Source organism: Convolutriloba macropyga, chromosome 9, assembly GCF_964194025.1.
Source record: "Convolutriloba macropyga chromosome 9, txConMacr16.3, whole genome shotgun sequence".
NCBI classification, from domain to species: domain Eukaryota; kingdom Metazoa; phylum Xenacoelomorpha; order Acoela; family Convolutidae; genus Convolutriloba; species Convolutriloba macropyga.
This window is the reverse complement of record NC_134476.1, coordinates 15,158,439-15,186,421: the sequence shown is the minus strand read 5'-3', so window position 1 is coordinate 15,186,421 and position 27,983 is coordinate 15,158,439. Positions and strand designations below refer to the sequence as shown.

The window sequence follows — 27,983 nt, the reverse complement described above, 5'->3', positions numbered from 1 at the left end:
CAGAGACTGTATTTTAAGCTTCTCAGAGTTTTTTACTTGTTTTTTTGTTTTCATTCTAACAGTACACAACTTATTAGTAGTGGAAATATGGAATTATCTGACCAATATGGAATTGTCTCTGATCTTAATGTTACACCAAAAAGGCCTATTGGGTTTAAAAATTTTCGAATAATTAATAGATTAGAAAAAATGATGGAAACTCCTTCCGTCACTAGTCTGCAAAATTGTACTTTTAACTTTATTGCGCATGAATGTCAACACTTTTGTACCCTTTGGTTTTCTAAATGCGTTAGAACAAAATGTTAGTCACCCTCGGGCATCGTACCCAGCAATCGAGCGCAAGCGCCCTCGTGGCAGGGCACTGAGTCCTTGTGGCGACTCAGATTTTGTTCTAACAACAGATGAGTTGAATCCACTGCTATATGCTATTTTATAATGATCGAACCTCCGACACATTAATTAAGTGGAAAAAGGAAGTTTGTAGCAATTATATTAGTCCTGTGGTCTTTGTTATGCGATTTTTCATCTGACTCATTTCACTTTTCGTCCTAAAAACCAGGATAAACAGGTAGCGCTCAAAGGGCATTAAATTCTCTTTGAGCTCTAAGCCTTACTATACTCTAATCATGCGATTGAGCAAACCTGTTTTTTTAATGATGTGAAGGGCGGTTTTACCCCCACTTAGTCACCCCGTGGTTTACCCCCACTGTCACCCCATGTTTTATGTTAGAACATAAATCTTTTTTGGACAAAGAGAATTGTGCCCTGGCTCTAGGGCGGTCGCGCCCGAGTGCTGGCACAAGGTCTCTATTTTTGGGTGCTTCTCTTAGTGAATGAATACTCAGGCATAGCAAACCGTACTAAAGTTACGGACGAGAATCAGAAGCTGATAAATTTAATCATGTTTCGTTAATACCTATGAAAGAATGAATATTTTGCTAGTGCAAGAGGATAAACAAGTGGGGGATAAACTTGATAAATGCGCTGTAAAAGCTTTTTGCCTTGAGTGCGTGTTTTTTATGACTTACGTACAAACTGATTGACTAAGTTGAGATGCCTCAAAGTTTTATTGCCTGATATTTTTTTTACCTTTGAGTATCTGATGTACGCTAATAATATAGGCACGAATTAATTGTTCACGTAATTTATAATTGGTCTCCGAGTTTTGATTAGCCCGTCGACTCGCATCAATTTTCAGTTAGAGTATCAAGTGTATAAATTAATCAGGCGCTAAAACCGGAAGGCAGCTGAACTTAGTCATAAATTTGTAGTTTAGTGATAAAACGAACATAAGAAATGTCCTAAATGAAAATTTAGGTGCAGTATCTCAATCTAGCGACCTTCTCAAATGTTTGCAAAAACTGGTATTAAATATGCAATAGATAGTACCACAATTTGTTCTGAGCTTTGATATTCGTCCAATTTCAATTAAGGGGTGAAAAAGTCAATATGTTATCCTTTTGAAATCTCTAAAGAAGGTGGAACATAATTTCTAATCCATGCGGGACATATACGCAGGACTAGTGCAGCCGCTCTCGTGTCAGAGCACTAAAAGCCTCGGGTCACCTGGAATATGTTTTTACATGTACGATTTTAACATTTATAGAACAGTTGATTTGTCATTGAGGAATATAATAGAGTACGGATTTTTTTTATCTATGGATGGATTAAAGTGATGTCTCTATGCTGAGTGATATCTTTAATGCAGTGCGTTGGAAAAGTGGTAGTCTAATTTGCAGCATTTACAAGTGTATTTGATTTTTTGTTTCCGGTTTCTTGCTATTGCAGATCATATATACAAAAACCAAGCCCCGGTTTTAATTTTGTCCCCAGTGTTTGTTAGAGTACAAATTTTAATAACGTGAGAAACTTAAGTGACCTGGCACTTCGTTTGACTTCTTTGTGCAAGTTCCACAGATTGTTGAAATGTAAAATGAGGATAGAAGTCCTTTAGTTGTAAACAACTCAATTGCGAAATTCTAAAGCCGGGTCTTCAAAGTCTAATTTTCTCAAAAATTATCTATGATATATTGGGTTCAACTGTGCTGGTGAACAGAATCGTTATTTACTGTGTTTAATGTTTTTTCAGACTTCTTTGATAATGAGCAAGTTTTTGAAAATACCTGAACAAAACCAAAAGCCAGATGCCGAGTTTCAGAGGCTCAAAAAATCCAAACTATCTTCCGCTGATCTATCGAGAAAGGGGGGAATTGACGAACCAATCCGCCCGTTAATTGAAAAATTGAACGCATTGTGTGACTACTTTTCTTTAAGTTCCTGTAGCGGTAGAGTTATGATTGCCAGCAAAGAGCGCGACAATGAAAAACAAGGTTTACCTTGGCATTCTAATATTCATCATTGTCCTACAGTCGATGAACTGAAAGCGAATATAAAAGGTCGGAACACAATTCTGAAATACGAACCGTTTATACTACACGTTCAGTGCCACGAGCTAATATCAGCTAAATTATTGCTAAATCAAGCTCTGCAAAGTGGATTTCGAAATTCAGGATTAGTACCCGCTAAGCAAGGTCGTTATGTTCTGGCAGTTCGAAACACATTGACACTAGAGTTACCTGTTACTGATGCGAATGGTGCTGTTTTAATCTCGGACCAGTATGTTGAAGTTATTCAGCAATCTATTCAGGCAAAGTTTGATCAAAATGAAATTTATATAAAAAGATTTGAACAAAGTTTGGACCATATTTCGCTTAATGAAAATGCTGAGAAGTAAAAATTTTTGTGACAATGTAAAAAAATTTGCAAAGAACGTAAGTTATTGAACAAATTGCGTTGAAAGTATTGCAACTTTATTTGTTTATAGATATTATCAGCAGATTGAATTTTTGTCGTCAATCGAAGCGAACGAATATTTTTCGTAGTCGTCCTGCAAAGCGAGTGGTACAAAAACCTGATCGTCAGCCCTCGAACTATTTTGGTCAGAGTCACTCGAGATTTGATCATGTTGCATTTCATCCGAAGTTTCAACCAAGTCAAAGTCTTCGGGAATTAATTCGGGATTCTCTCGCGGAGCTTCAATTATTGCTGTTAAGACCTCTTCGTCATTTTCGATCGTCGTTGCCAAGGTTACCAAGCTTGCTTCTGTGGGCAGTTTCACGACCTGGCCCATTTGCTTAAGAATCAGAACCCGGTGTCCGTCTGGGCTTTCGGCTCGCAAGAAAGCATCCGAGATCTGTCGAGAATTTCCGAACGATGTAGAACCCGAAAAGAAGTCACCGCTTCGGGAGTTCAAGCCATGGTGACGAGACAGGGACGTTTCTTCGTAGCGCTCGAAATGTCGATCTGGTGCCACCCAACCCCCAATACTCCGCGTATCCGAATCGTCATCTGCTCCAAAGTATTTCGGATCTTGCATGAAGTAATGCATGCATTTCTGCATTGCCATTCGGGTTGTTTTGTTCATATAACCATAAATTATTGGACTTATTGTGACTCCTAAGTTAAACAGAACCAAAACTGCGTGTGAGTGCATATTCAGCCACTTTGCTGTTGATATGTAAAATGGTGCTAGAAATATATCGAAGAATAAAATCAAAATCAAACTTGATTTTCGAATTTTCTTCAAGTTTTTCCTCGATTGCGCGGCTTGATTTGACGACAAAAAGTTGAATTCCAAATCTTCATTTTCCGACAAGCGAATTTCTTTCGTGGTTATCTTCTGCTCGTAGATTAAAGTTGATATAATAATCAACACAAACGATGTGTTGAGAATTATTATTGGAGCACCAATTGCACTGAAAGCGAGAATATTCGAACTCCGTCTGTCGAGGTTTGCGTGTATGTTTGCGGCACAACCTGCTTGTTTGATGTCGAAATCGTAAGAATTGTGTTCTGTATGCTCGAAGAGCCAGAGTAGAGTTAAAGCCAGAGAACACGCGGAGAGAGTTGCAGTCATGGCTATTGACGTCCTTTTGGTGATGGTAGTTGAGTGGAATATGGGACATGTTATTGCCAGGAGTCTGAAATAAACGATTTTTTTAAGGTTTTATGATAAAGCAACACATTTCGATAACTTCAGTTTTAGATTGTCCTGTTAGTAAAAAGTATTAGGGAAGAACGAATTTTTGAACGATGGTTCGAATCCCGCCCTGGTAGGATGTTTTGCACCCATAAAGATGAATCTATCTAGGCTACAGGCCCTGAATTCAATCGCCCCGCCTGTCGTGCGAGAACAATTTGTTGGACAATAGTCGCTTTGTTAATTTTTCATATTGTATGTTTTTATAAGATTTCTAAAGAGATATTGAAACATTAAGTAGAACCTACTCACTCGTTAGATACTAAGCTCATACTGCAAACAAGGAGGCTCGGTAATGTGAGCTCGCACATTAAGTTCCGACCCTGCTCATCACATTTTAAGCATAATTGTCTATCAAATGAGGAACAGATAAAACAACCCAAAAACTGAAGGATTTTTCAAAAAAATTGGTGTATGGACAAGAAGATTGCCTCCAACGCAAATAACCCGGTGGAATAAAAAACGCCGTATTAGATTGATTTTTTCTGCCATTATTAAGAAAGCAAAGCTAGACGAAATACAAAATCAAAAAACAACAACAAACATTAATTACATCCAAAACTTTATGCCCATTTAAAAAAAAACTTAAAAACAAAGTCAAGATAGCGTCAGATAAAACTGAAACTAAACAAAAGAACTTGTATTTATTTGAAAAGATATGGGACCAGTCCAAAGTAAGGGTTGGTAACAATTAGACAAAAGAACAAAATCAGCAAATTTAAAAAAAATCACTTAAATTTTTTAAAAACAATTAATTTCAAAAGTAATGAAAACCATTAGATATCAACTGAAAACGTCTAAATGTTTTACAATAAACTATGTCTCTATAGGAGGGCATTATTCAATTTTTTATACTGTTACAGAAAGAACAAATAGACAACAAACAAAAATTCAATTAAGAATTGCGAGAAAAAGCTGTCGAAGCCGTAAAGCAAATTTCGCCACTCAAAAAATGTTTGAGTGCGCCTTCTTCAAAAACCCAAAAACGTGGTATGTGACCTCTCATTAAAGAGACTAGGTAAAATGTAGACAAAAATAGAAAAAGAGGAAAAATTAAGAAATACCGTTGTTTTTTTCGAAAACAATTTATTTCAAAGTCATGAAAACCATTAGCTACAAAATGAAATAATAATAGGCACGTTTAATCGTCCAAAGGAAGCGCTTGAGAACTTATTTTTTCGCGATATGTCTGACGTCTACACAAAGAACGTCAAATATAGAGAAAAATAAAAAATTAGTTCTTTTTGCGAAAAAACCGTGTCGAGGCCAGTAGATTCATAACGAATTCTTTAAAAACATTAGATTCTGTACATTTAAACCTTACCTTGACAACAATATTGTCATATTTAGCCTGTAGTTAACAAGACTAGGTAACAAATAAACAAAAAAGTAAAGAAAAATGCGTAGTTGAAGTAATTTTTTTTAGTTTTTGAAAACAATTGCTTTCAAAGTCATGAAAGCCATTAGCTATCACTTCAAATCAGAATACAGGCTCATTTATACCTCCATAAAAAACCAATGAGACCTGTAATTATGCAGAAAATTTCATGAGACTAAAAAGACAAAGTGAAAACGATAGTTAATGAGAAATGAAAAAAATTCTTCGAGAAAGGGGTGTCGAAGTCGTTAAAACATTAATCTACGCCTCTAATCTAAGACTTTTATGTGTTCTATTGTTCCTTATGTTGAACGCCAATTATGTAATATGTGAGCTTTCATTAATAATATAATGGGATAAAACAACAAAAAAACGTGAAAAATGGGCCAACGCCTAAAAATCAAAAATAAAATTGCTAAATCTAGTAATAACAAAAACCGAAAACCATAACTTAAAGCGTAAATCCCCAAAAATGATTAAATTTTAATTCAGTAGAAGAAATAGCAAGAAGAAGCATTCGTTCTTGGCTGAAACTAAGCTACAAGTTTACCAAATAAAGAAAAAATTGTGGCAAAGTTCAATAAGCCATTGTTTATTTAAAAATCAAACTTTTTTAAAAGTGAAGACGACCATAATTGTTTGGGTGAAGAAACTAGATACATTAATTTACAACTGCCTAGGTAACCATGTGGACCTATCAAGGATCAGTTTTGATTTGAGTTGGTTCTGTTCTTTTATTAACAAAGAAAAGATCGAATTTTTTAAAATAAAAAGATCGACTGAGTACAATCGTAATTATTTTTTGGATTGTAACAGTGCAATATTATACCAAAACCAGCCTTTCTATTGCTTCTCGTCCATTATGAACACTCAATTGTTTCGAATTTTATAGATCTGGATAATTTGTTAGTTAACAGATCAAAAATGAATGCTGCGTTTTCGACAACCATAGAGTAAAGTTAGCAAAAAACGGCAAAATTTTAATTCCAGACAATCCTCAACGGATGTGGAAGTAGCCCTATCATCTCCCCTTGTTGTCTAAGAAGATTGTGTTAGTTTTTTTTGGGTGTGTACTTCCGGTAAATTTATTCAGAGTGGACTAAAGTAGCTTATTTCGGGCAATTTTGGATGAAAAAGGCTGAATTTTGAAATACTTAGCCAAAATTTTGGCCAAAATGTTAAATCAAATCAGTCAAAAATACTTTTTTGTCTTCATAAAATCAACAGTACTATTTTTAACATGTTTTAAATATTTTAGCAAAATTGACGAAATTTTAGCAAAACTGACGAAAAATGTGAATAAAAAAGGCAAATTGGTCAAATATTCACAACAATTATACCACGATAACTCGCTCTAGAAAACGAAATTAAAAAAAACTTAATTCCATATTCTTCGCTGGACGGGCTTTTTAATGATACCACTCACAACTCGATCGGTCAAAATATGTCTGAACAAAAAAAACCCATTTGAGTATATAGTTCCTCCCCCCTCAAGAGGACCGGAACAATTACAAGCGACAGAGATCTTAAGAATTTGATTTAAGAAATTCGTTAAAGTTTCCCTAACTGTCAATGTTGCCGATATAAATCACGTTAGATAAATTGTTACTTTATCCACAGTTAAGCTAAGGATTATTGTCAAAAACAGAGCTCTATTCTAGGGCGGAAATTGTATGTGGCGCTACAAAAACATCTGTTAGATTGGCTAATAAATAACTAGATTGCTTTTGCTGCAAAATTGCAGTATCCTTTTTTCAGGCCAAAAAGGTCTCAAATTGCAATAAATTTGAAACAAACAGGTATGCTTGGCACTGAAATTCCAAAGTTCTCATTCGACACCAATGCGTCAGTTATAGCGCTAATGCAGAAGCGCATGGACGTATTTTCTCAAAACCATTTCAGACGGTAGGAAAAAGCGGTTCGGGGTACTAACGTAAAATCGAATTTGTAAGTTTTGGACTATGAGTTTCTTATTGTGTATCAGGTTGAAGTTAGATGTACACATTAAGATGATAGTCAAGCTAATATCCAGCGTTAAAAATATTTCCATGAGACTTGTGTCTCCTTTATTTATTACTAAATTATTGTTCTGTCTGTACATGTGGGGAAGTTTGGATTCGATATGCTGCATAGCTTCTGTCTACTGAAACAAAATTTTTGCATACATTAATAGATTCTGGCAGTTGTATGGTCAGTGTATGGTGTTTGGAGCCGTTGTATTACTTCTTAATTTGAGCTGACTGAAAATTTCTTAAAAATTCTAGATTGATTTTACAATAAAATGTACATATGATGTAGGACAAATTGAAACCCAAATTTTGCCAAGGAAATAGTTAGAGTATTTAAAAGTTTCTGAAATGTGGGTTTTCGTGGATGTCAAGTAAGGCCTACTAAGACATAACTGACAGATAGCCAGAAAGTAGCTGTGTTAGTTGCAAAATTTTTCAGTATTAAATACCAATGAAAAGAATGGGACCGGAAAAGGTTTGTGTACTCATTGATGTGATGTCATTTAGTTGATTTCGACTTATGTACTGTAAAGCTACTTTCAAACCTTCCATTAGATATATTTGTTTGACCTATAAGATTCCTCTAATCGTAGAACGTGAAATTAAATTTGAGAGAGGAAAAGTCATCATGAGAGTAAAGTATCATAAGTGAGTGAGACAACAAAGTGTTCATATTATCAAAAAAATGCTTGATATGAAAAATGAAGGCAAGTACACAATTCATTCGAAAATTTGAAAGGCTGAGTGATCCAAAGCTGGTTTGAGGTAAGTTGAGGAGTCACAGGAACAAAAAACTTCACAACAATATAAAAACTAAGGCCTGATTTAATTTTAACTTCAAATGAATTCAAATTTTCACGCTGCAAAACTTCTCGTTTTCTCTATTCACTTCCTGTTTCGACGTGATCAAAATCACCGCTCAAATTTAGGTTTAAAGAACATCAAGACCTGCGAATAGATCTTTAATTTACTTCCCCAATTTGGTACTTCGAATTTTTAACCAGGATAAGTACTTAATTACATTAAGTACACGATGATTAATTGACTACACGATGAGAAAACTTGATGGGTGAATTTCCTAGTATTAGCCATGGGAAACCGTTTGCTAAATACCGATCAACGATAAAATTGAGACAAAGTTTTTAAATATTTTGCAAAACGTTTCTGCTAGTTTGACTTTTTGTTTACGTTCCACAAACTTCTGTTTTAACTATATTGGTACTACTACAGCAAAAGGCCAATAATGGCAAACGGCGGATCTCAAATTTTGAGGGGGAAAATGATAAAGAAGACGGGAGAAAAAACAGTCAGCTTTAGGCCATTATTCGGCTCATGAATGTGACAAAACAGTAAGTTATTTGGAGTTCCGTGAGGTCGAAAATTGCCAAGCCGCGAAAATGTTATTCATCTCTTGACGCGTTTTGTTGTACTGATGTCCTCTGGGTAGGAATCAGTGTACTGAAGTGTGCTACACTCAGTAACACTTCAATAATCTTCGACAGAGTCCACTTAACGTGTGAACAAATTACTAAGTAGTTTTGAATAAACTACTATTTTAAGATCACTAACTCAAACTGAGAATACCATGACGTGACATTGTCATGCCACTTTGAGAACACCAACTTAACCTTGGTAACTCTGTCGACACTGCTATCTCTATCCAATAGGATACTAGAGAACCACGTGTCCGCAAGTATACAATGAGCTTGCACGCTCAACCACCAGCACAATTTGGTCCCCGATAACTTCTGATTTAAATCATACTCCCGTATTGCTCCCTTGCTTAAATCTCAGCTTACTTGAGATAGATTTTAACTTAGAATATTTTGTGACAAGTTCTTAACTGAGAACTTTCTAAGTCAGAAAATGTTAACTTAGCACAATTTTGGAAATCAGGTAAGTTCAGCTTAACTTCTCTGAGTTATAAATTAACATCTCTTAAATCCTATCTAAGTTACAAGTTAACTTAGAATATTTCAACCTGTGCTAACTAGTGCTATCTCAATCTTAATAACTTTAACTATTCTATCCCTTAATGCTCGGTTCATATTTGATGCTGTTTAACATAAATGCAAATGTGAATTAATAAGTTATGTTAAACAGCATCAAATATGAACCGAGCATTAAGGGATAGAATAGTTAAAGTTATTAAGATTGAGATAGCACTAGTTAGCACTTTCTTTAATACTTAACTATATACCAAGAGTAGAACTAGGGGTTGAACTCTCAGTTTATACATGTGGTCCCGCGATTGACCCCGTCGTTTAAGTATCTAATGTACGGACCTGCAGTATATCAGTTCCAATATTTGTAATAATAAGCTTACCTGTCTATGGCCACAGAAGTGATGAGCCAGAGAAGGTTTAGTTGGCATGTTGTGTTTGTGAGTCCGTGGACAGTGCAGAGTGTCTCACTGAATACCCAGTTGTCACCCCCACTCCAAATACACACCAACACACTCATTGGCATACATACTATGCTCAACACTGGAACACATCCCACCTTTTATTCAACTACGAATAGTATTAAAATTTTCACGGGTTGAGCGTTAATGTGAATTATATGTGAAAGTAAGTTGGCTCCGAAAGGATAACCCGTTGACACATGAAGTTCGTTCTAGTAGCCTAATCTGATAGGGAATCAATCAGGTGTGGAGAAAGATTATTTTTTGGTATTGTTCTGTTCTTAAAATTGATTTGCGCAGTTTTATCAACTTAATGCCGCATCTTTGAAATCTATTCTGATGTCTTGTTTGAAATTGAAATTCTGCCAATTTTTGGTTGAAATTTTTTCTGCGCTGTCCCTTTTTAATTGTTTAGCTATTAAACCACGAGATGAAATCTTCAAGTCGATTCAATTCCAATAAAGTGAAACTTTTCAATAATGAAAACAGCGAAACTGGGCGGATCTCTTATTGCCTTTCACTTTTTTTTAATATTTAAATTTTATATGGGACCTATATTTTTTCATGGTCTGCTCACACTTTTCCCCCTATGTTAGTGAGCAGTTGAGTTTTGGGAGGTGGGTTCTATCACTCCGAAGAAGACGATTTCAATTGTTTTGTTTTTTCTCCGATTTTGTTGAAGTTAATAGCTTAATGAAAAGATTAGCCTTCGAGATGAGTGAATTATTGGAGAATTTCAAGTGTCTTCCGGCTGTTTTTTTTTTGTGAAAATTATTGCTCTTTTAGGTATCTATGATAATCTTCAACTTTAATGTGAACAGAACATCTCTTCATAACTAGACTACCTATGGCTAGTGGTGCAATAAGGTTTGAGAACGAATCCTCAATAGAGGAGAGAAAGCGAGCAAGGCAAGAGGAATGGGAGAGGGTCAGGACAGAAAGTGACCCAATCCAGGCACCTGAACAGGAGATCTGTAATAAGACACTGTATGAACAACTCCAGGTCTGGTGTAAATTTATCGTTTCGGGATCGTTAAAAGTTGCTAAAATCCTCTACCATCATCCTGTTTAATTGCTCTTGAACGAAGTTCATAGCAATTATTGTAAACGTTTTGGTCTTTTTTTTATTCACGTTGCGTTATCTGCATGGCTGAATTGTGCGGTGGATAATGTCTACGGAAGTTTTTAGCTCTCGTAGAGAAGCAATTATTTTCAAATCAAAAGCTGCGTTTCCAGACTGGTACAAAAATATCGAAGTTTTATTTTGGCGAAAAAAAAACATTTGTTGTCGCTGTTTGCGTGTGAAAACTGGAAATGTTTTTTAAATAATGTACGTTGTAGACTGGATTGGTTGCCTTTTCTCTGTTTTCAAGGGAAATGTCAATCCCCATATGCACCCATTATGCGTTCATAAATAACATTGATATTGCAGACGCCGTCTTCAATGGCTGTGTTATTACATACAAAATCTTTACCTGTAAAAATGTCAGAAACAACCGGTTTCTCTGCAAAATAGACTTTAAAATTTATATTGAGGCATATATTGTATTTTCAGTTTTTCCTTTCAGGAGAACAAGGATAAACGAGACCTGGAATACGAAGAAAGCAGAAAGTTCAAAAATCATTTTCGAGGTCTAGAAGAAGACGAGACGACGTTTTTAGCCGAAGTTGAAGTCCAAAGTCGTGTACACAGATCCGACCTTGACTCAGAGTTAAAATCATTAATTGAAGAAAACAAGAACATTGTTTTAGAGAATTTATTAGAACCAACGTCTGACAAAATTGAAAGTTTTACTACTGGTAAACCTGCACTGAAGAAAAACGCTGAAACTAAAGGCAGTAAAAGTGGTTTAGCTTGTCTTGTAAAGAAACGCGATGCAAAACCAGATTCAAAATGCAAACCGAGAACAGCAAAATGTCCAAAAATTGAAGATTTCAACAATTCGGCGAATAGTTCAGACTCTCATCTATTGCAACAAACTTCGATATCAAATCGATCGGAAATTTCTGAACGGCAGATTTTGAGAAGTGATAGGTTGAATTTGAATAAAACTAAAACCGAAACATCAGATTCCAGTTCCTTAGTTTCAAATGTTATAAATTCTGATCAAACGACACCAAAAGTTTCAGCCTTAAGTTCTTTAGCCTCATACAATGATAGTGACTCGGATATATCAGATTCTGATTAAGATATTAAAACTAAGCTGTTTTTCAAGATTTGAATATTTGTTGCAATGGTGATAGAAGTTTCCCCAATTGTAAAATAATTCGGTGCTTATGTTTTTTTTGTTCTTTTTTAAATTTCTGTGTAACGCTATTTTTTAAAAAAGATGGAGGCATCAAATGGCAAGCTTAATTCTTTGTTTTAATGTATACCTCTCCAAGCATTTCGCTTGAGGCCGAGAAAAGTGGGGACAGTATTGCGGAACGAATAAATAGCGATTCTATCAGTGATTTTCAGCAAGTGAAGGTAGCACTGAACGTCAGAAGACGTTTGCACCCGACATTTATTGGACGATCAGATTTTGACATGAAAATTTATCCTTTCTGTTACAAGTAGGCTCGGTAATTTTCTTTTCCACATAAGGATCCGGTCGCGGTCCTCCACATTGTGACTCAATTGTCTAACAAATGAGGAGACAGGTAAATTTCTATAATTTACGCTGTTTGAAAAATTCAAAAATTATAAACTTGAACCACTAAATTAATCAAATAATGCCGCATTAGAAGAACCATGAGACCTGCCATTAATGAAACTACGAGACAAGATAAACAGCAGAATAAAACAACTAAACATTAATTACTGGCAAAACTCAATATCCCTTAAAAACAATAGAAAAAATGGTATCAGATAAAACCTAAACTGAACAATTTAACTTGTACTTCACTGCCGAGCAGATGGGTGCTGTCTTTAATGGGATTAGGGAACGAGCCGACAAACAGAATTTGTTGAAACCAAATAACTTCAAAAATCAGAACAATCATCAGCGTTCAAATAAAAAATACTTGATCGATTTAACTCCATAGGAAGCCAGTGTGACTAAGGCAGTTTTCAAAATTTCATAAATAAATAACGAAAACATAAAATGCTGACGCCAATAAAACTATAAGCTATGAACTAAGTAGATTAATATGCTCACCTAAGGCTCATTTAAACTCGAATAGGGTCAGTACTCAATGTGCCATTGTGAAAATTCAAAACAGCGCAGAATTTTTTAAATCGAAATTTGAGTGGCAGTCAAACGCATCGTATTAAAAAAAACCAATCGAGATTGATGTTTGATTAGGAAGAAAGTGTATGTGACTTTGCATGAATCAGAGTACATTGAAATTTAACAAAAAGAAGCAAAAAAACGCCAAGTTAAAAACTACATTGATATTTTGTAAACAATTAAATTCTAAGATAATTAAATCACAAGCTATCGATGGAAGATAATAATTAAGTTCACATATACCTCCATATCCAGCCATTGATGCCTGTCGTTAATCAGCAAATGTCATGTGACTACAAAAAATCATAAAACCCGAAATTCAATTGAGGTTTCGAGTCAATTGTCGAAGTCGTTATTAAATCCGCTAGTTCTGCACTGAGAACATTAGTTCAACTTAGATTTCTTAAAGCTCAATGGGACCTTTCTTCAATGGACAAAGTAAAGGAAACGGAACGCGAACCACAGTTTTTAGCAAATACACAAAATCTAAATTCGTATGAAAATTATTGGTACCAAAGTAAACATCATCATTAAAACCCAGAACTCCGAGACAGATTGATTTTACTAGATAACAGATATGTGTCACTAATGAGATTAAGCAAAAGTTAATAGAAATAATGTTAAAAAAGTTTTAACTGAAACCATAAGAAAGTTTTACTTATACTTTTTTGGCTGCTAGGTGGAGCTTTTACTTAATGGTAGGACTGAGTCATAGGAGACCTGGAAAGCAGAAGCTGTAATTATTTAGAGAAATACGACTACAGAAGAACCACGAACATGGCAAATATCCATGTTAATGAAAATTTTGTTAAAATTCAAATTTATCGAAATCAAAGTCATTTGTTGAAACATAAAAGGCTTAACAGATGAACTGTTGTTTCAATAGAAAGAAAATGTGACTTGTCTTTAATAAGACTAAGCTACAATGTGACCGAAATAAGATGGAAAAACTGATAAAGAACCATTTTAACAGCAATTAGTTAAAACAGAACTTCTATAGATTAATTTTGATTTCATTAGAAAGCGGATGGGACCAGTCATTAACAGTACTCAGCCACAAGTTGACGGAAAAGTCGAAAGTTGACAAATTTTAATGTAGCATAGTTGAAAGCTGGACCAAATTTCGGTTGTTTTTGAGAAGTAATTTATGCAAAGACATCAGAGCCCTCAGGTATGAACTGAAAGCATTAGTAGATAGGTTTACAGCGACCTCATTAGATAGCATATCGGACCTTTGCTTGATTAGACCAACTCATAAGGCTACAATGAATAACAATTGCAGAAAAAAGAGGAGAATGCCTTAACAGTTTACAAAAGCACTGTAGGAGCCATAAAAACCATTTTTTTTCTGAATACAAATTTGGTCATTGGGCCTCTTTCGAACGTAAGTGGGATCTCCAATTAATTGAACCTTTGAAGCAATTTTGCGGCCATTTTTCATTGAGAACGACTTTTCGAAAAATTAGCCAGAACTTTTGGCCAAAATGTCGAATCAAGCAGTCAAAAAATGTTTTATCTTCAAAGGTTAGACAAATAACACTATTTTTAAACTATTTTAACATACTTTTTTTTAATAAAAATTGCTCAAAATTTGAGCTGGAGCTAAAGTTTCTGAAAATTTGAACAAAACGGAAATCAGACAAATGCTCACAATTCCTTGAACCTCGATAATTCCTCGGAAAAGCCGATATTCAAAGAATCTCGGCTCTTGAATGTGATAAGATGTTCTACGCTTGAAGGGCTTTCTAATTATACCTTTCAAAACTTTGTAGGATGAATTGAACAAAATTGACTGACAAAAATCAGCCGTTTGGCATGTAGGTCCTCCTCATCCCCTCTAAAGTGGAGGCAGAACAAAAAGGTTGACACCATTGATCCACTGCGTTTATTTTAGAGACTCAAAAAGTAAAAGCAAAAGTCTCTTATTGTTGCAGTTAAGCAGTGGCAAACAATTGCAGCAATATTTTTCGCTAGTTTTATTCTTTTTCGCTAATGTATTTCGCTATTTTTTTTAGTTTTTAACATTTTGTTTGGGTTGTTTAAACGTATGATAGAATTCTTGACGGTTAGTGCGTGAAGTAAGTTGAAGATGTGGAAGAGTTAAACTGTTGCTTTAATTTCTGTTTGCTTTTGCAATTCTTTTTCAAATAATGCTATTCTTTTTCGGTTGGTTTATCGGCGCCTATTAGTGGGGATGTTTTAATGGGTTTTGTATGTTAGATTTCACAAAGAACCCTAGTAATTTTTCGAAAAAATTTGTCTTTCCTAGTGATCTTTTGGTTGTGTGAGTTACAAAGACTTGGATAACAGATTATCCCAACCTTTTAGCTGTGCTTTGGTAGGAATTCAGTTAAAGACAGAAGCAGATTAGCAACCGTTGTCCGAGGAAAGCTTCTAATCGTTATCATATCAAGTTTTGGACCATTCCCACTATTCATCACCTCTGGTAGCAATCATGCATCTACCCAAATTTCATAAATTACGAAATAATTGATTGCCTGATACCTAGTTGTCTACCTAATTAACTCAATCAGTCAATTTACACTGAAAACAGTCTGTATCGAAGTGGCGTATTTTCACCATTGTTGCACCGTTACATGTATGTTTTTTTAAAAAAGAGTATGAACAGTTGATCATCTCCTACTATCAGTATTGTGAATGAAAATTGAATCAGTTTATTGTTCCGACCCTGGGGGGGGGGGGGGGGAGAGGAGCAAGTCCATGGTCAACTGGGTTTTTGTTCAGACAATTGTGGCCTATCGATATGCTAATCGTTGAGAGTCGTCTGGTATCATTAGAAAGCACTCCCAGCATTAGATTTACAGTTAAATGTTTATTTGAATTTTGTTTTTCCAAGGAGTTATAGAGGTTTAAGTTTTAGTGAAATTTCGACTGATTTTTCATTGTCTTTGTTACATTGTCCGTAGGTTTCCCTCAATTTTTGTCATTTTTCCCACAATTTAATAAAATTGTTAAAGATAGTGTTACTGGTTTTTTCCTTTAAAGATAGAGGAGGATAGTTGAACTGTTTGATCCGAATATTTTGGCTAAAATTTTAGCAAAAATTACCAGAATTCAGCCTTTTTAAATCAAAACTGGAGCCAAATATGCTTCTTTGGCACACTTTGTTTGTTTGACGGAATTACCCAGCCTGAAACTGTTGAAACAATCTTTTTAAAGTCAGAGTAAAATTATCTTTGAGAAAGTTTTGTTCCTTTTTGCTAATATAACCCGATATTTGTTCAAAATGCATTGTTCGTTTTTATATTGAAATTTTTGTTGCCAAATTATCTAGTTCTGGAATAATTACGTCCTTTTAATGAACATGCATAAAGACTAGTTCGGTATCTTCATGAATTTGTGCAATCTAAAATTATTCGGAGTGTATTGAGGCACTGTCTTCTAAATTTTTTTCGCGTTTGTTTTTCTCATGTAAATTATAGACCAAAATGATTTGATTAACTAATTGCAGATCTTATATACGTGCAAATGAGGCCCAACGATAATGTTTTGTTTTCAGAGAAAAAAAGCTCATGGTGTAAAAATTGTAATTGTTTTTGTAAACTTAATTGAACTTTTTAGTCTCGCTTATCAATGATGCAATTCGCTTTCTTACGTGGTATAAGTGAAACTATATGATGCTTTCAGCTGATACCTAATGGCTCTTATAGTTCTAATATTGCTTCATGAATGTATCTACATTTTTGAACTTGTCACTTTCTGAGTTCTGTCTCTTTATAGCGTAGTCTCTGTAATAACCAACCGGATCTTCGTTCTGGAAAATTTTAGTTTAGTCTTTCAAAATATTTTGTTTTTGAACGAATGGTTCCATGGCTTTGATAATAAGAGTTTTCATAAAATTTTGTATTATTGGGTATTGGTCGATTTTGGAGTTCATTTAATGTATAACATTGTCAAATAATGAGAGCTGCCATTTGCGTCGAAAGAAAGCGTAATTGAATATCTTATATTGTGATCATGACAGGTCTCAATGGCTATATATGGAGATGTAGTTTGACCTATTTTATGGTTTCAGTTGATAGCGAGTTGTTTTAAAAACAGCAGTTAAAATGTTGTGTCAGTTTGCATCTTAGTCTCAGTAATGAGAGGTCCCGTCAAATTTTTGATAAACCAAATATTAATCTCCTTTATTATGTTGTATTTTTGACACAATGTATTTTGATACAAATCTTGTGAGTTTTTGATATTGGTCCGTAATTTTGGTTCTTATCTTTTTTTCCGCATAGTCCTTTTGAAAGAGTCCCTCGATATTCATATGGCAACCAGCCGAAAGATAATAAAAGTGTTCTCACTAATGAAAAGCGTAACTGGCTTCATGGTTCTTGTGATTTTTGGAAGAACTTGGTTTAAAATTTATCAATGATGAGAAATCAATAAAAGATCGATATATTTTATGTTTTTAATGAGTAGCTTTTGTTTTGACGGCTTTGACACTGTTTTTTAGCAAAATCCAATTAGTTTTTTTGCCTGTGGTTTTTTTGTTGTTTTTGTAGTCGTATATATTCTTGACAGTGGCAGGCCTCGATGGCGTCATATATAGTTGTAAATGAAACCGCTTAATAATATCAGTTTATAGATGATGATTTTACTGACTTTGAAATATTTTGAACTTTTCCCTTTGTTTTTTTGTCGACTTGATATCTTTTCTCAGTAAGGAAAAATAACATCATTTTTAGTGAAGTTAAAGTTACTTTTCTTTTGGGTTTGATCTGATTCTATTCTGGCTTTGTTTTTTAGACATTTGCATTTTTTAGACATTTGATCTTTTGAATGTAAATAATTATGATCGTAAATAATGTTTGTTGTTGTATTTGATTTCGATGCTTGTCTTGTCCCGTCTCATTAATGGCAGGTCTCATCGGCTCTCTAATGCCGTATTGATTCATTTAGTGATTTGAGTTTCAAACGATTTGAGTTTCTTTTTCATATACCAATTATTTTTGAATGTAAATTTTTTAAAGATTTCTATCCATTCCTCATTTGGTAGACAGTTAAGTCAAGAATTTGGATGAGCGGTGTCGGAAAATTTTGCAAACGCACATTAACGAGCCTCCTTGTCTTTGAGAATAGGATATCTGATATGTAACAGGCGCTGTTTTTCTCTAATTCAGATATAGGTCATATCACTACCACAGATAATCACTTTTCGCAAATTTTTTATCCGAAAAGTTACAGAAGTTGGTATAATTTCCAGTCAACAATGCTTTTCTTATGTAAAATCTGGTGCCCAGTAAGCTTTTCTTTTCATTTTTTTTAAATTGGTACAATGTCCAACTTACCCAAATTGGAGATGACGATACAAAAGACCAATTGCATAGGCAGATCTTTTAATATATGTTTGGGTCTCTTGACAAACACATAGAATAACAATCCATTCGTGCACAGAGAGAAGAGGATGTTGAGGATTATGAATATGGCCATGAACACGCCCCTTGATGCTTCCTTCTCCATGTACACGTGGGTACTTTGAACTCCCTCCAGACGCATCACCATATTTGGAAGGTAATCAGCTGAACACTTATTTGTTCACAAGAAGGATATATTTTTGAAGAGTTAAAGAGATTTTACAGGGAAGATTACCTATTAAACTGTAAAATGCAAAGAAATTATAATACTATATATTAATTTTACGAAGGTTATTTGTAAAATTGTAAAATATTGTAAACGCTGTAAAAATTTCACGAGAAGATTGAATTTTTAGTGTTGAGTAAAAGTATTTAGAGAAGTGTTAATTTTACGGGAATTATTAAAAGTATTTCAAAACAAGGACGATTTGTATAGGTGAATTACTTCTCTCAAAAATCGATTGTTTGCTTTGAATAATTCAAATTCTTTGGTTGAAAATAGTTCGCATGAACGGGGTGAAATGTACTTCAGGTCGGGTTATTTTGGGTTAAAGGTCGGAGAACTAAGAAAAGTAGAAAGCTTATTTGTTCTAAAGGTTGATTGAAGTTCACATAAAAAGGAAAAATGTACTTCAGGTGTTTTTCTCGGTTCAAGGGTAAAAATGAAGTTATCAAAAGTCCCGGATCTTATTTGATTGGAAAAAAGCAGTCAGAATAACGAGTTCGCATTTAAATGTATAATTTATTTTTAGGTAAGGTTTTCGGTTAAATCTAAAGAACTGCTAACAGCTTGAATTACGGGAGCGAAAACAGTTTATTATTATTAAAATGGTTATCGAGTTTTTGAAACAACTGGAAATTAATTAATGAGTTAATGGAAATGTGCGAATTTCATGTCAAGTGTATTTTTGTTGTTTACTTAGGTAAAGGTTAAGTTGTAAACGCGAAAGGTAATAAACCGTAACAAAAATGTAATTGAAAGATTGATTGGTTTGTCTGTGAGCATAAAACAAGTGGGTTGTTTGAAGCCAGAATCATGCAATGCAGGAAACAAACAGCAATAAAGCAAACAGCTTTTGTGTCGTAAAAGTTGGATTAAATTATAGCGAAACGTCGGCTGCGGTGCCTTGTTGTGAGCTGTGTTGAAATAAGGAAAAGTTAATTCAGGAAATAATTTTAAAAGAGTGAACAATTTTTGTGATCAGGCTGTCGAAGTGTTGCTCGTCAATTTCTTCGTCGGGAAACGGAGATATTTTGGAACATTTTCTGAAATAGAAAATGGTTAATTTAATGTTAATGGATCAGTTGTGCGTCTTAAAAGCCATTCTTTTTAAGGCAAAATAGTATTACAAAAAGTTAAACATTGAAAATTTTGACTGTTTTGTTGTGCTTCCAGGTTGTAGTGATCGAATTAATTAGTGTTGAAGATGGTTCAGGCTCGAATTATACCGGGTAAAAATTAGCCTGATAATTTTTTTACTAATTTCTGGGAGTATTTTTTGGCTTAATTCTATTGCGGATTAATATTGAAGGTTTTTTGTTGTTATTAAATATGCGATGCCATAATTTGATTAGTATTTGTCAATACAAACTTGCGTTTATTTAAGAGCTTTCATGAAACGAAATTGAAGAATTTCAATTTCCAGCAAATATCTGTTCAGTAGTAAACGATACTGGAACTGTTAAAAAGAGTGAAAATGAATAATAATGGGCGCTGATTAAGCCAAAGGAAAGCGTCTATTGAAGAAGGCAAATTAAATTAGGGAACAAATTTAGGCTAAATTAAATTCCAGGTAAGTCTTCAAATTAGAACAAGGTATTATTTGCCCTGCTCTGATTAAGATGTATTGTAACGAGAGTCTGTCAATGATTCAATCAATTTAAAACCCTAAATACTTTTCCTCATGCCCTCCCCCCTAAAATAAATCACATCTCTAGCGCACACTTTTCTAATGTCTCAGCTGATCAGATACAGCGTTAAGCTGCCACCTCCCCCCCCCCCCCCCTCCATTAACCAGTTAAGTTAATAAATTGTTGCTTTATTTTCTCGTTTTCTCGCAATCGTTTTTCCTGGCTTCTTTGGCTGAGCTTGAAATTTTTCCTAAGTTCGTTGAAACTGTAATGAACGCTATTTTTAAGTATGTATTATTCGTTTGTACAGGATTATGTTAGGCGTTTTTCAACCCATCGATAAGAGGTCAACAAACTGGGCAATGATTGATGGTTATTAACGGCCGCGTTAGCTATTATGGGTAGGAAATTTTTGGGTGGATTTGGGGCTAATAGACTAAAATCGTACAATTGCCAACCAGGATGGGACCACAAAATTTGCATTTATTCATTTCAAATACTCTACTATAACCATCATTGTTTATGGTCAGGTAGCTAATTGAAAAAAAATTTAAGCACTTGGACTATATATTTCATCAGTTGCGAAAAAACGCGCTGATGAGCCTTTTTGGTTTATGGTTAGTATGGTTATAAATAATTTGCCTCTTCAACCCTCCCCCCCCCCCCCCCCCTGTACCTGCTCGTTTAGCATGCAATTAAAATCAAATGACCGATTTAATTTGCTACTTTTAAAATTCAATTACCACCCTTAAAAGGAGGATTGCATCCATAAATAGAGATATAATTAATGGAAAGCTTGTCAATGTTTTACGCGTACTTTTCTGAAGGTATTCAATTTTGACCAAATTAATGAAGCGGAAATTGAACATCTGCGCATTTCGCCACTTTGAATTTTACCAAGTGATTTTCTCAGTTTGAATATCGAAGAGCTTTGAAAGACAAGATCTGAGAATGCCGACGAAGCTTTGCTGTTGATGAACAAACAAATTTTGAAAAAGTAAATAAAAGTACCATTTCAGAGTGATTGTAATGTACACAAGATTCCTTCTACTAGAAGATTATTATTTGCTCTTCAATTTGAAGAAATGGAACCATGAAATTAATAAACAATTGAGTTCTCTTTGAAGCAGAATTATTGCTGGCGGTTGACATGGAAAATTTACAAAAGTGTTTTTCAAATAAATTTTCCCATTTGATTTGTATACTCTGTTCTCCGAACAATTTCAAAGTAAATAATTCTGGGACTTCAATAATTCTGTCTAAAAACTGGAGAAATTGTGAAATTAAGCAAATTGTCAAATTGATTCAAAAGAAGAGATAAAAAGTGAAGATCTGAGAAAAGAATTGAATCAATAATTTTCTATTGAATTTAGATACCTATTCTTGTCAAACATTTTTTCATTTGACATAACTTGCCCGCGGCCATCACGTGAACAAATTGGGCAAATGTACTCCAGGGACAACAAACTAAATTGTAAAATATGAGATAGTGGCCACGCTTTTCCCCATTTTTGGGCTCTGCGCGACATCTTATCTACTTTAGCTCCCAGCCCCGGAAAGATACCATCTATTTAGCCCCCTCTCTCTATTCCTTGGTTCGAGTTTGTAATTTTCTGCCAGCGTATATAAGATAATGTTGCCCAGATTTGAAAGTAGCTTGTTGGGGTAAAAGTGGCTTGGACGTTAAAGGCACGGAAAGTAATTTGAAATTTCTAACCCGGAATGTCTGATAAAATATAGTGAATAAATAGTGGGGCTGTGTAGCTAATTGGCAATGGAGCTTTACGACCTTGCTTTAAAAGGTGTTTTAAGAACTGTCGGTAGCCGTGGTTGAACGAATTTTACATTCCTGATTTTTATAGGTGGAGCAAATTCAATTTGTGTGTCTGATTTTCAAAGCGCAATTTTGCGGCTGGAGTCGATAATCAGTGACTAATTTTGGTACATGTGAGTTTATAGGTATAATAAACGTCAAATAGAATGCCAGTCTGAACTAGTAGGATTCAATAAAGCGAGATAAATGTACTTGAACATCAAGAAATACTGTTTCAGAGTGGCATTTTTTGCACTATATTTGCTGACAAAAATCAGTTTATCAGATAAATTCAATGCAATATTTAAAAATAATCTTTTGATCTAATGTAAGTACCGTCGAAACGAATTTACTCGAGGCGAATTCATATTTTGTTTTATTTTGATATGGAAAATTACGATAATAATTTAAAGCCAAGAAAAGGCATAGAGGAACTCAATGTTTTAAGGATTGTTTCCAGGCGCGAACATTTTATTACCACTCAGCTACAATTGTTATTTGTAGGTTGAGTACGATCCAAAATTTTGAGACCCAAGTTTGTCTGAAATAAGGGCTCGTACTTTAATACGATTTCGAATGTAACTTTCAAAACGTCGCTTCAAAACAGTTTAAATATTTGAAATAACTTTGAAACAGCTTTCAAACTACTTGTGAAGTACCTCTAAAATTCTACATTTTAATTGACGACCCATATTTTAAGGTCAGAGTTGTAAGTGTGTGTGTGTGTGAGACAAGCCCATTTGTACTAGGCCAATTTAGTTTTTTTTAGATTTGCTTCCAATTTGACTATATGAGCATTGACTTTTCACAGAGCATGTTTTTGGCGATAGCGTTAAAACAAATGCTGTCTGATGTTTTTGAATCAGATAAGTGACCTTCGAGTAGCGTAAACAATCAAATAAATTTAATTATTCGGATCCACATAGTTAGGGCGAAGTAAAAGCTGAAATGTTTTTTTCCAATTAATTCTGATCAATCATTATAATTACCGTAGAAAGTTATGAATGGATCGATAGAGTCCTTCAAGCGCTTGATGTTTTGATTGAAGAAGGTTTCCAATTTCGTCAAATTTAATAAATATAATATTTTTTACCGCATTGTGTGAAAACCATTTCATCGCAATATTTCCCTAATTTTCATGCATCCTCAACAATTGCTAAATTTTCATACCTTACAATCAAATTTTTACGACCGTTTTTGTCTATTTTTGCCAAAACTAAGTAAAAATTTTACCATATTTAAGGCGGAAAATCAGTCAATAATTTTTAGCTTAGATTGTAGAAACTAGTGCCAATTACTACCCTTAAAATCCGCCTCCAAAACTGATTTATGCAGCTCATCCTCTTTGCATTGTTTTCAGGTATTCGCCCTCTGTTTTGGAGATCGTCTCCTCTGTCATTTACGAACTAATGTGGTATTTAGTTAAAATATGAGTTATTTGGCTCAATTGTTTGCTTAAAACTTATCAATTTGGTATGATATTTGGATGGCAAAAAGATCTATCAAGTAGTTTCTGTTCCTGAATTCATTTGAACTGATATAAAAAGAATTTTCAATGTTCAATCTTATAATAATTGATTTTTCTGAAAGAAGAAAAAAATCATTGTTAGAGAAATCGAAAACGCCAATTTATTAAATCGCTTGTTATAAGCGTCTTTAAGGAATAAATATAGAAAGATGAGTCCAAGTTTTGAGAATTTTTCATGTCGCCATTTTAACTAAGCTGCCGGCATTTGAGCTCAACTCCGGAAGTTAAGATTTCTGCCTGATTTTGTGTACTCAGAATTCAAGGGCCAATTGAGAATTCAAATCGTCCGAGCGGAATTTTTACATCAAGGCTAATTGACTTCCATTTAAGTTATTCAAATTATCGCCATTCAAATTTTTAACTCAAGGCTAATTGACTTCATTTAAGCTATTAACTTGTTGCAATGTATAACGTGAACGAAGCACAATTAAAATAATAAAATGAACAGGCTACGCACGTTAATGCGAATTTTTTAAAATGAACAAAGCCCATTAATGCATTTAAAAAATTATATTGTTAGAGATGTGCACTGTTTTTTTGCTGATCTAGAAAAACTTTCAAGATTACTAGCAAGATTGCTAGACAAAAAAAATTGCCGGACAATTTCAAATTGTTAATAATATGAAAGGGATTCGCATGTTATATCTGTTGTAAAAATTTGTCTGCGCTTAATAGACCCCTGTATCTGTTTGTTGTTATATTATTTGATTTGAAAAAGCAGCCCTGAAACCGTTTTTGTGCCACGTTAAAATAAAATTATACAGCAGAATATTTATCGTGGAGTTTGCATTTTTTTTTTCAAATAATGCAGCATATTACAGCACAAATGCAATAGCGAACTTGAACACAGTCACTAGTTTAGATTTTACGAATCCGTTGTTTCCTATTTTATCACGTTTTCCTAATTATCTTTTAAAAACATTCACTTTCGCCAGTTTGAAATGCTCAGCGGTTTGAGGTGCAAAGAAAATTATTTATTGTCCACCTTTCTATAATGTTAAATAAACTTACAAATTGATGCAAGTGGAGTCCATGATTTGAATGCAAGCGCGATTAGTAAGTACTTTTCATACTTTTCACAAAGCGCTTATGTGAAATTTGCATACCAGAGATTAGTATTGTTTAGAGCCCTTCTGTTGATTTTTCAAGAAAAAGTCATGCCCTCTGGGTCTTAGTTAGAAACATTGGATCTCTTCAACAGTTGCCTCTCTTTGGTACCTAGTAAAACAACTCCCCGCCCCTCTTTGATATACTTTACAACAGTTTTACTTGGTCTACAGTTTAGATAACCGAATACCAGTTTAAGCAAAATTTCGGACTGCTTTTCACGGCCTAGCCTCTCATGCGCTGTGGGATGTGATCCGGCAACTGCTGGTCAGTTATTGCGGCGAAGCGGTGATAAACACGAAGCGCGATCACTGACCTGGCAGTCGAAAATTATTTTGGCTTTGTATTCCAATTCGGATAATTGACATAGCATGGCTTATTTTACTTTTTTCAGTTTTACACAGTATGTGCAAACGTGGAAAGTTATTAGTTGTCTCTGATTGGTTAATAAATTTGGCTGAATTTTGTTTAAATTGCATTCAAGAATAGCCCTCCCTTTGCAAAAGGGGGAGACAATTGTTGAGACAATAATTTCTTCTGGCTATTAGAAAATCATCTGATGCCTACTAGTTGAAGAATTCTTTCTGCAAAAAGGAAAATACAGAACAAAGAACTTGAGTTTTACAAAAATTCAAAATGTATGTCATGAATGTAGTTTCTATCACTGCTATAAATTGCATTATCTACGATTAATTGTTTTGGGGAAATAGGTTACGTTTGTATTTAAAAGATTAAAAAGAATACGAGATCTGACATCTTAATTTTTATCGATTCTGACATTGTAAGTTAGGCCGTCGAACAAAATTGAAGAAAAAATTTTGACAATCAAAATTATTTAGTCGCTGAAATCAGAAGAGTTTTTGCTTGGTAAGAATTTTAGTTCAACATTTAACGTACAAAAATCTAAAGAAGTTAGTAGATTGGATTATTTTTCTTTTAAAAACATTCACTTTTGCCAGTTTGAAATGCTCAGCGGTTTGAGGTGCAAAGAAAATTAATTATTGTCCACCTTTCTATAATGTGAAATAAACTTACAAATTGATGCAAGCGATGTCCATGATTTGAATGCAAGCGCGATTAGTAAGTACTTTTCATACTTTACACAAAACGCTTATAGGAATTTCGCTTACCAGAGATTAGTATTGTTTAGAGCCCTTTTGTTGATTTTTCAAGAAAAAGTCATGCCCTCTGGGTCTTAGTTAGAAACATTGGATCTCTTCAACAGTTGCCTCCCTTTGGTACCTAGTAAAACAACTCCCCGCCCCTCTTTGCTATACTTTACAACAGTTTTACTTGGTCTACAGTTTAGATAACCGAATATCAGTTTAAGCAAAATTTCGGACTGCTTTTCACGGCCTAGCCTCTCATGAGCTGTGGGATGTGATCCGGCAACTGCTGGTCAGTTATTGCGGCGAAGCGGTGATAAACACGAAGCGCGATCACTGACCTGGCAGTCGAAAATTATTTTGGCTTTGTATTCCAATTCGGATAATTGACATAGCATGGCTTATTTTACTTTTTTCAGTTTTACACAGTATACGCAAACGTGGAAAGTTATTAGTTGTCTCTGATTGGTTAATAAATTAGGCTGAATTTCGTTTAAATTGCATTCAAGAATAGCCCTCCCTTTGCAAAAGGGGGAGACAATTGTTGAGACAATAATTTCTTCTGGCTATTAGAAAATTGTCTGATGCCTGCTAGTTGAAGAATTCTTTCTGCAAAAAGGAAAATACAGAACAAAGAACTTGAGTTTTACAAAAATTCAAAATGTGTGTCATGAATGTAGCTTCTATCACTGCTATAAATTGCATTATCTATGATTAATTGTTTTGGGGAAATAGGTTACGTTTGTATTTAAAAGATTAAAAAGAATACGAGATCTGACATCTTAATTTTTATCGATTCTGACATTGTAAGTTAGGCCGTCCAACAAAATTGAAGAAAAAATTTTGACAGTCAAAATTATTTAGTTGCTGAAATCAGAAGAGTTTTTGCTTGGTAAGAATTTTAGTTCAACATTTAACGTACAAAAATGTAAAGAAGTTAGTAGATTGGATTATTTATCTTTTAAAAACATTCACTTTTGCCAGTTTGAAATGCTCAACGGTTTGAGGTGCAAAGAAAATTTATTAATGTCCACCTTTCTATAATGTGAAATAAACTTACAAATTGATGCAAGCGGTTTCCATGATTTGAATGCAAGCGCGATTAGTAGGTACTTTTCATACTTTCACAAAACGCTTATAGGAATTTCGCTTACCAGAGATTAGTATTGTTTAGAGCCCTTTTGTTGATTTTTCAAGAAAAAGTCATGCCCTCTGGGTCTTAGTTAGAAACATTGGATCTCTTCAACAGTTGCCTCCCTTTGGTACCTAGTAAAACAACTCCCCGCCCCTCTTTGCTATACTTTACAACAGTTTTACTTGGTCTACAGTTTAGATAACCGAATATCAGTTTAAGCAAAATTTCGGACTGCTTTTCACGGCTTAGCCTCTCATGCGCTGTGGGATGTGATCCGGCAACTGCTGGTCAGTTATTGCGGCGAAGCGGTGATAAACACGAAGCGCAATCACTGACCTGACAGTCGAAAATTATTTTGGCTTTGTATTCCAATTCGGATAATTGCCATAGAATGGCTTATTTTATTTTATTCAGTTTTACACAGTATGAGCATACGTGGAAAGTTATTAGTTGTCTCTGATTGGTTAATAAATTTGGCTGAATTTCGTTTAAATTGCATTCAAGAATAGCCCTTCCTTTGCAGAAGGGGAGACAATTGTTGAGACAATAATTTCTAATGGCTATTTGAAAATCATTTGATGCCTGCTAGTTGAAGAATTCTTTCTGCAAAAAGGAAAATACAGAACAAAGATGTCGAGTTTTACAAAAAATTCAAAATGTGTGTCGTGAATTTAGCTTCTATCAGTGCTATAAATTGCATTATCTAAGATTAATTGTTTTGGGAATTAGGTTACGTTTGTATTTAAAAGATTAAAAAGAATACCAGATCTGACATGTTAATTTCTAACGATTCTGACATTGTAAGTTAGGCCGTCCAACAAAATTGAAGAAAACATTTTGACAATCAAAATTATTTAGTTGATGAAATCAGAAGAGTTTTTGCTTGGTAAGAATTTTAGTTCAACATTTAACGTACAAAAATGTAAAGAAGTTAGTAGATTGGATTATTTATCTTTTAAAAACATTCACTTTTGCCAGTTTGAAATGCTCAACGGTTTGAGGTGCAAAGAAAATTTATTAATGTCCACCTTTCTA

General features: G+C 34.3%; 3 protein-coding genes across 3 annotated transcripts in view; 2 read left to right on the top strand and 1 right to left on the bottom strand.

Annotated features, from left to right (window-relative positions):
* Nucleotides 1–12,147, top strand: part of LOC142345634 (PSME3-interacting protein-like) — a 305,369-nt gene extending 293,222 nt beyond the window's left edge. Inside the window, exons 2-3 of the mRNA XM_075397791.1 lie at nucleotides 10,614–10,833; nucleotides 11,399–12,147. Of these exons, the coding sequence (XP_075253906.1) occupies nucleotides 10,678–10,833; nucleotides 11,399–12,019 (777 nt within the window). The 5' untranslated portion in view covers nucleotides 10,614–10,677 and the 3' untranslated portion in view covers nucleotides 12,020–12,147. The remainder of the gene's footprint in view (nucleotides 1–10,613; nucleotides 10,834–11,398) is intronic.
* Nucleotides 1,595–4,033, top strand: LOC142345636 (tRNA wybutosine-synthesizing protein 3 homolog). The gene has a single exon (XM_075397793.1). The coding sequence runs from the start codon at nucleotides 2,078–2,080 to the stop codon at nucleotides 2,732–2,734; it is 657 nt and encodes a 218-aa protein (XP_075253908.1). The 5' UTR covers nucleotides 1,595–2,077; the 3' UTR covers nucleotides 2,735–4,033.
* Nucleotides 2,690–18,646, bottom strand: LOC142345633 (uncharacterized). The gene is made up of 3 exons (XM_075397790.1): nucleotides 18,343–18,646; nucleotides 9,753–9,912; nucleotides 2,690–3,980 (listed from the first exon to the last, which is right to left on the bottom strand). The coding sequence occupies exons 1-3, from the start codon at nucleotides 18,554–18,556 to the stop codon at nucleotides 2,831–2,833; spliced, it is 1,524 nt and encodes a 507-aa protein (XP_075253905.1). The 5' UTR covers nucleotides 18,557–18,646; the 3' UTR covers nucleotides 2,690–2,830.
* Between the last annotated feature and the right edge of the window lie 9,337 nt (nucleotides 18,647–27,983).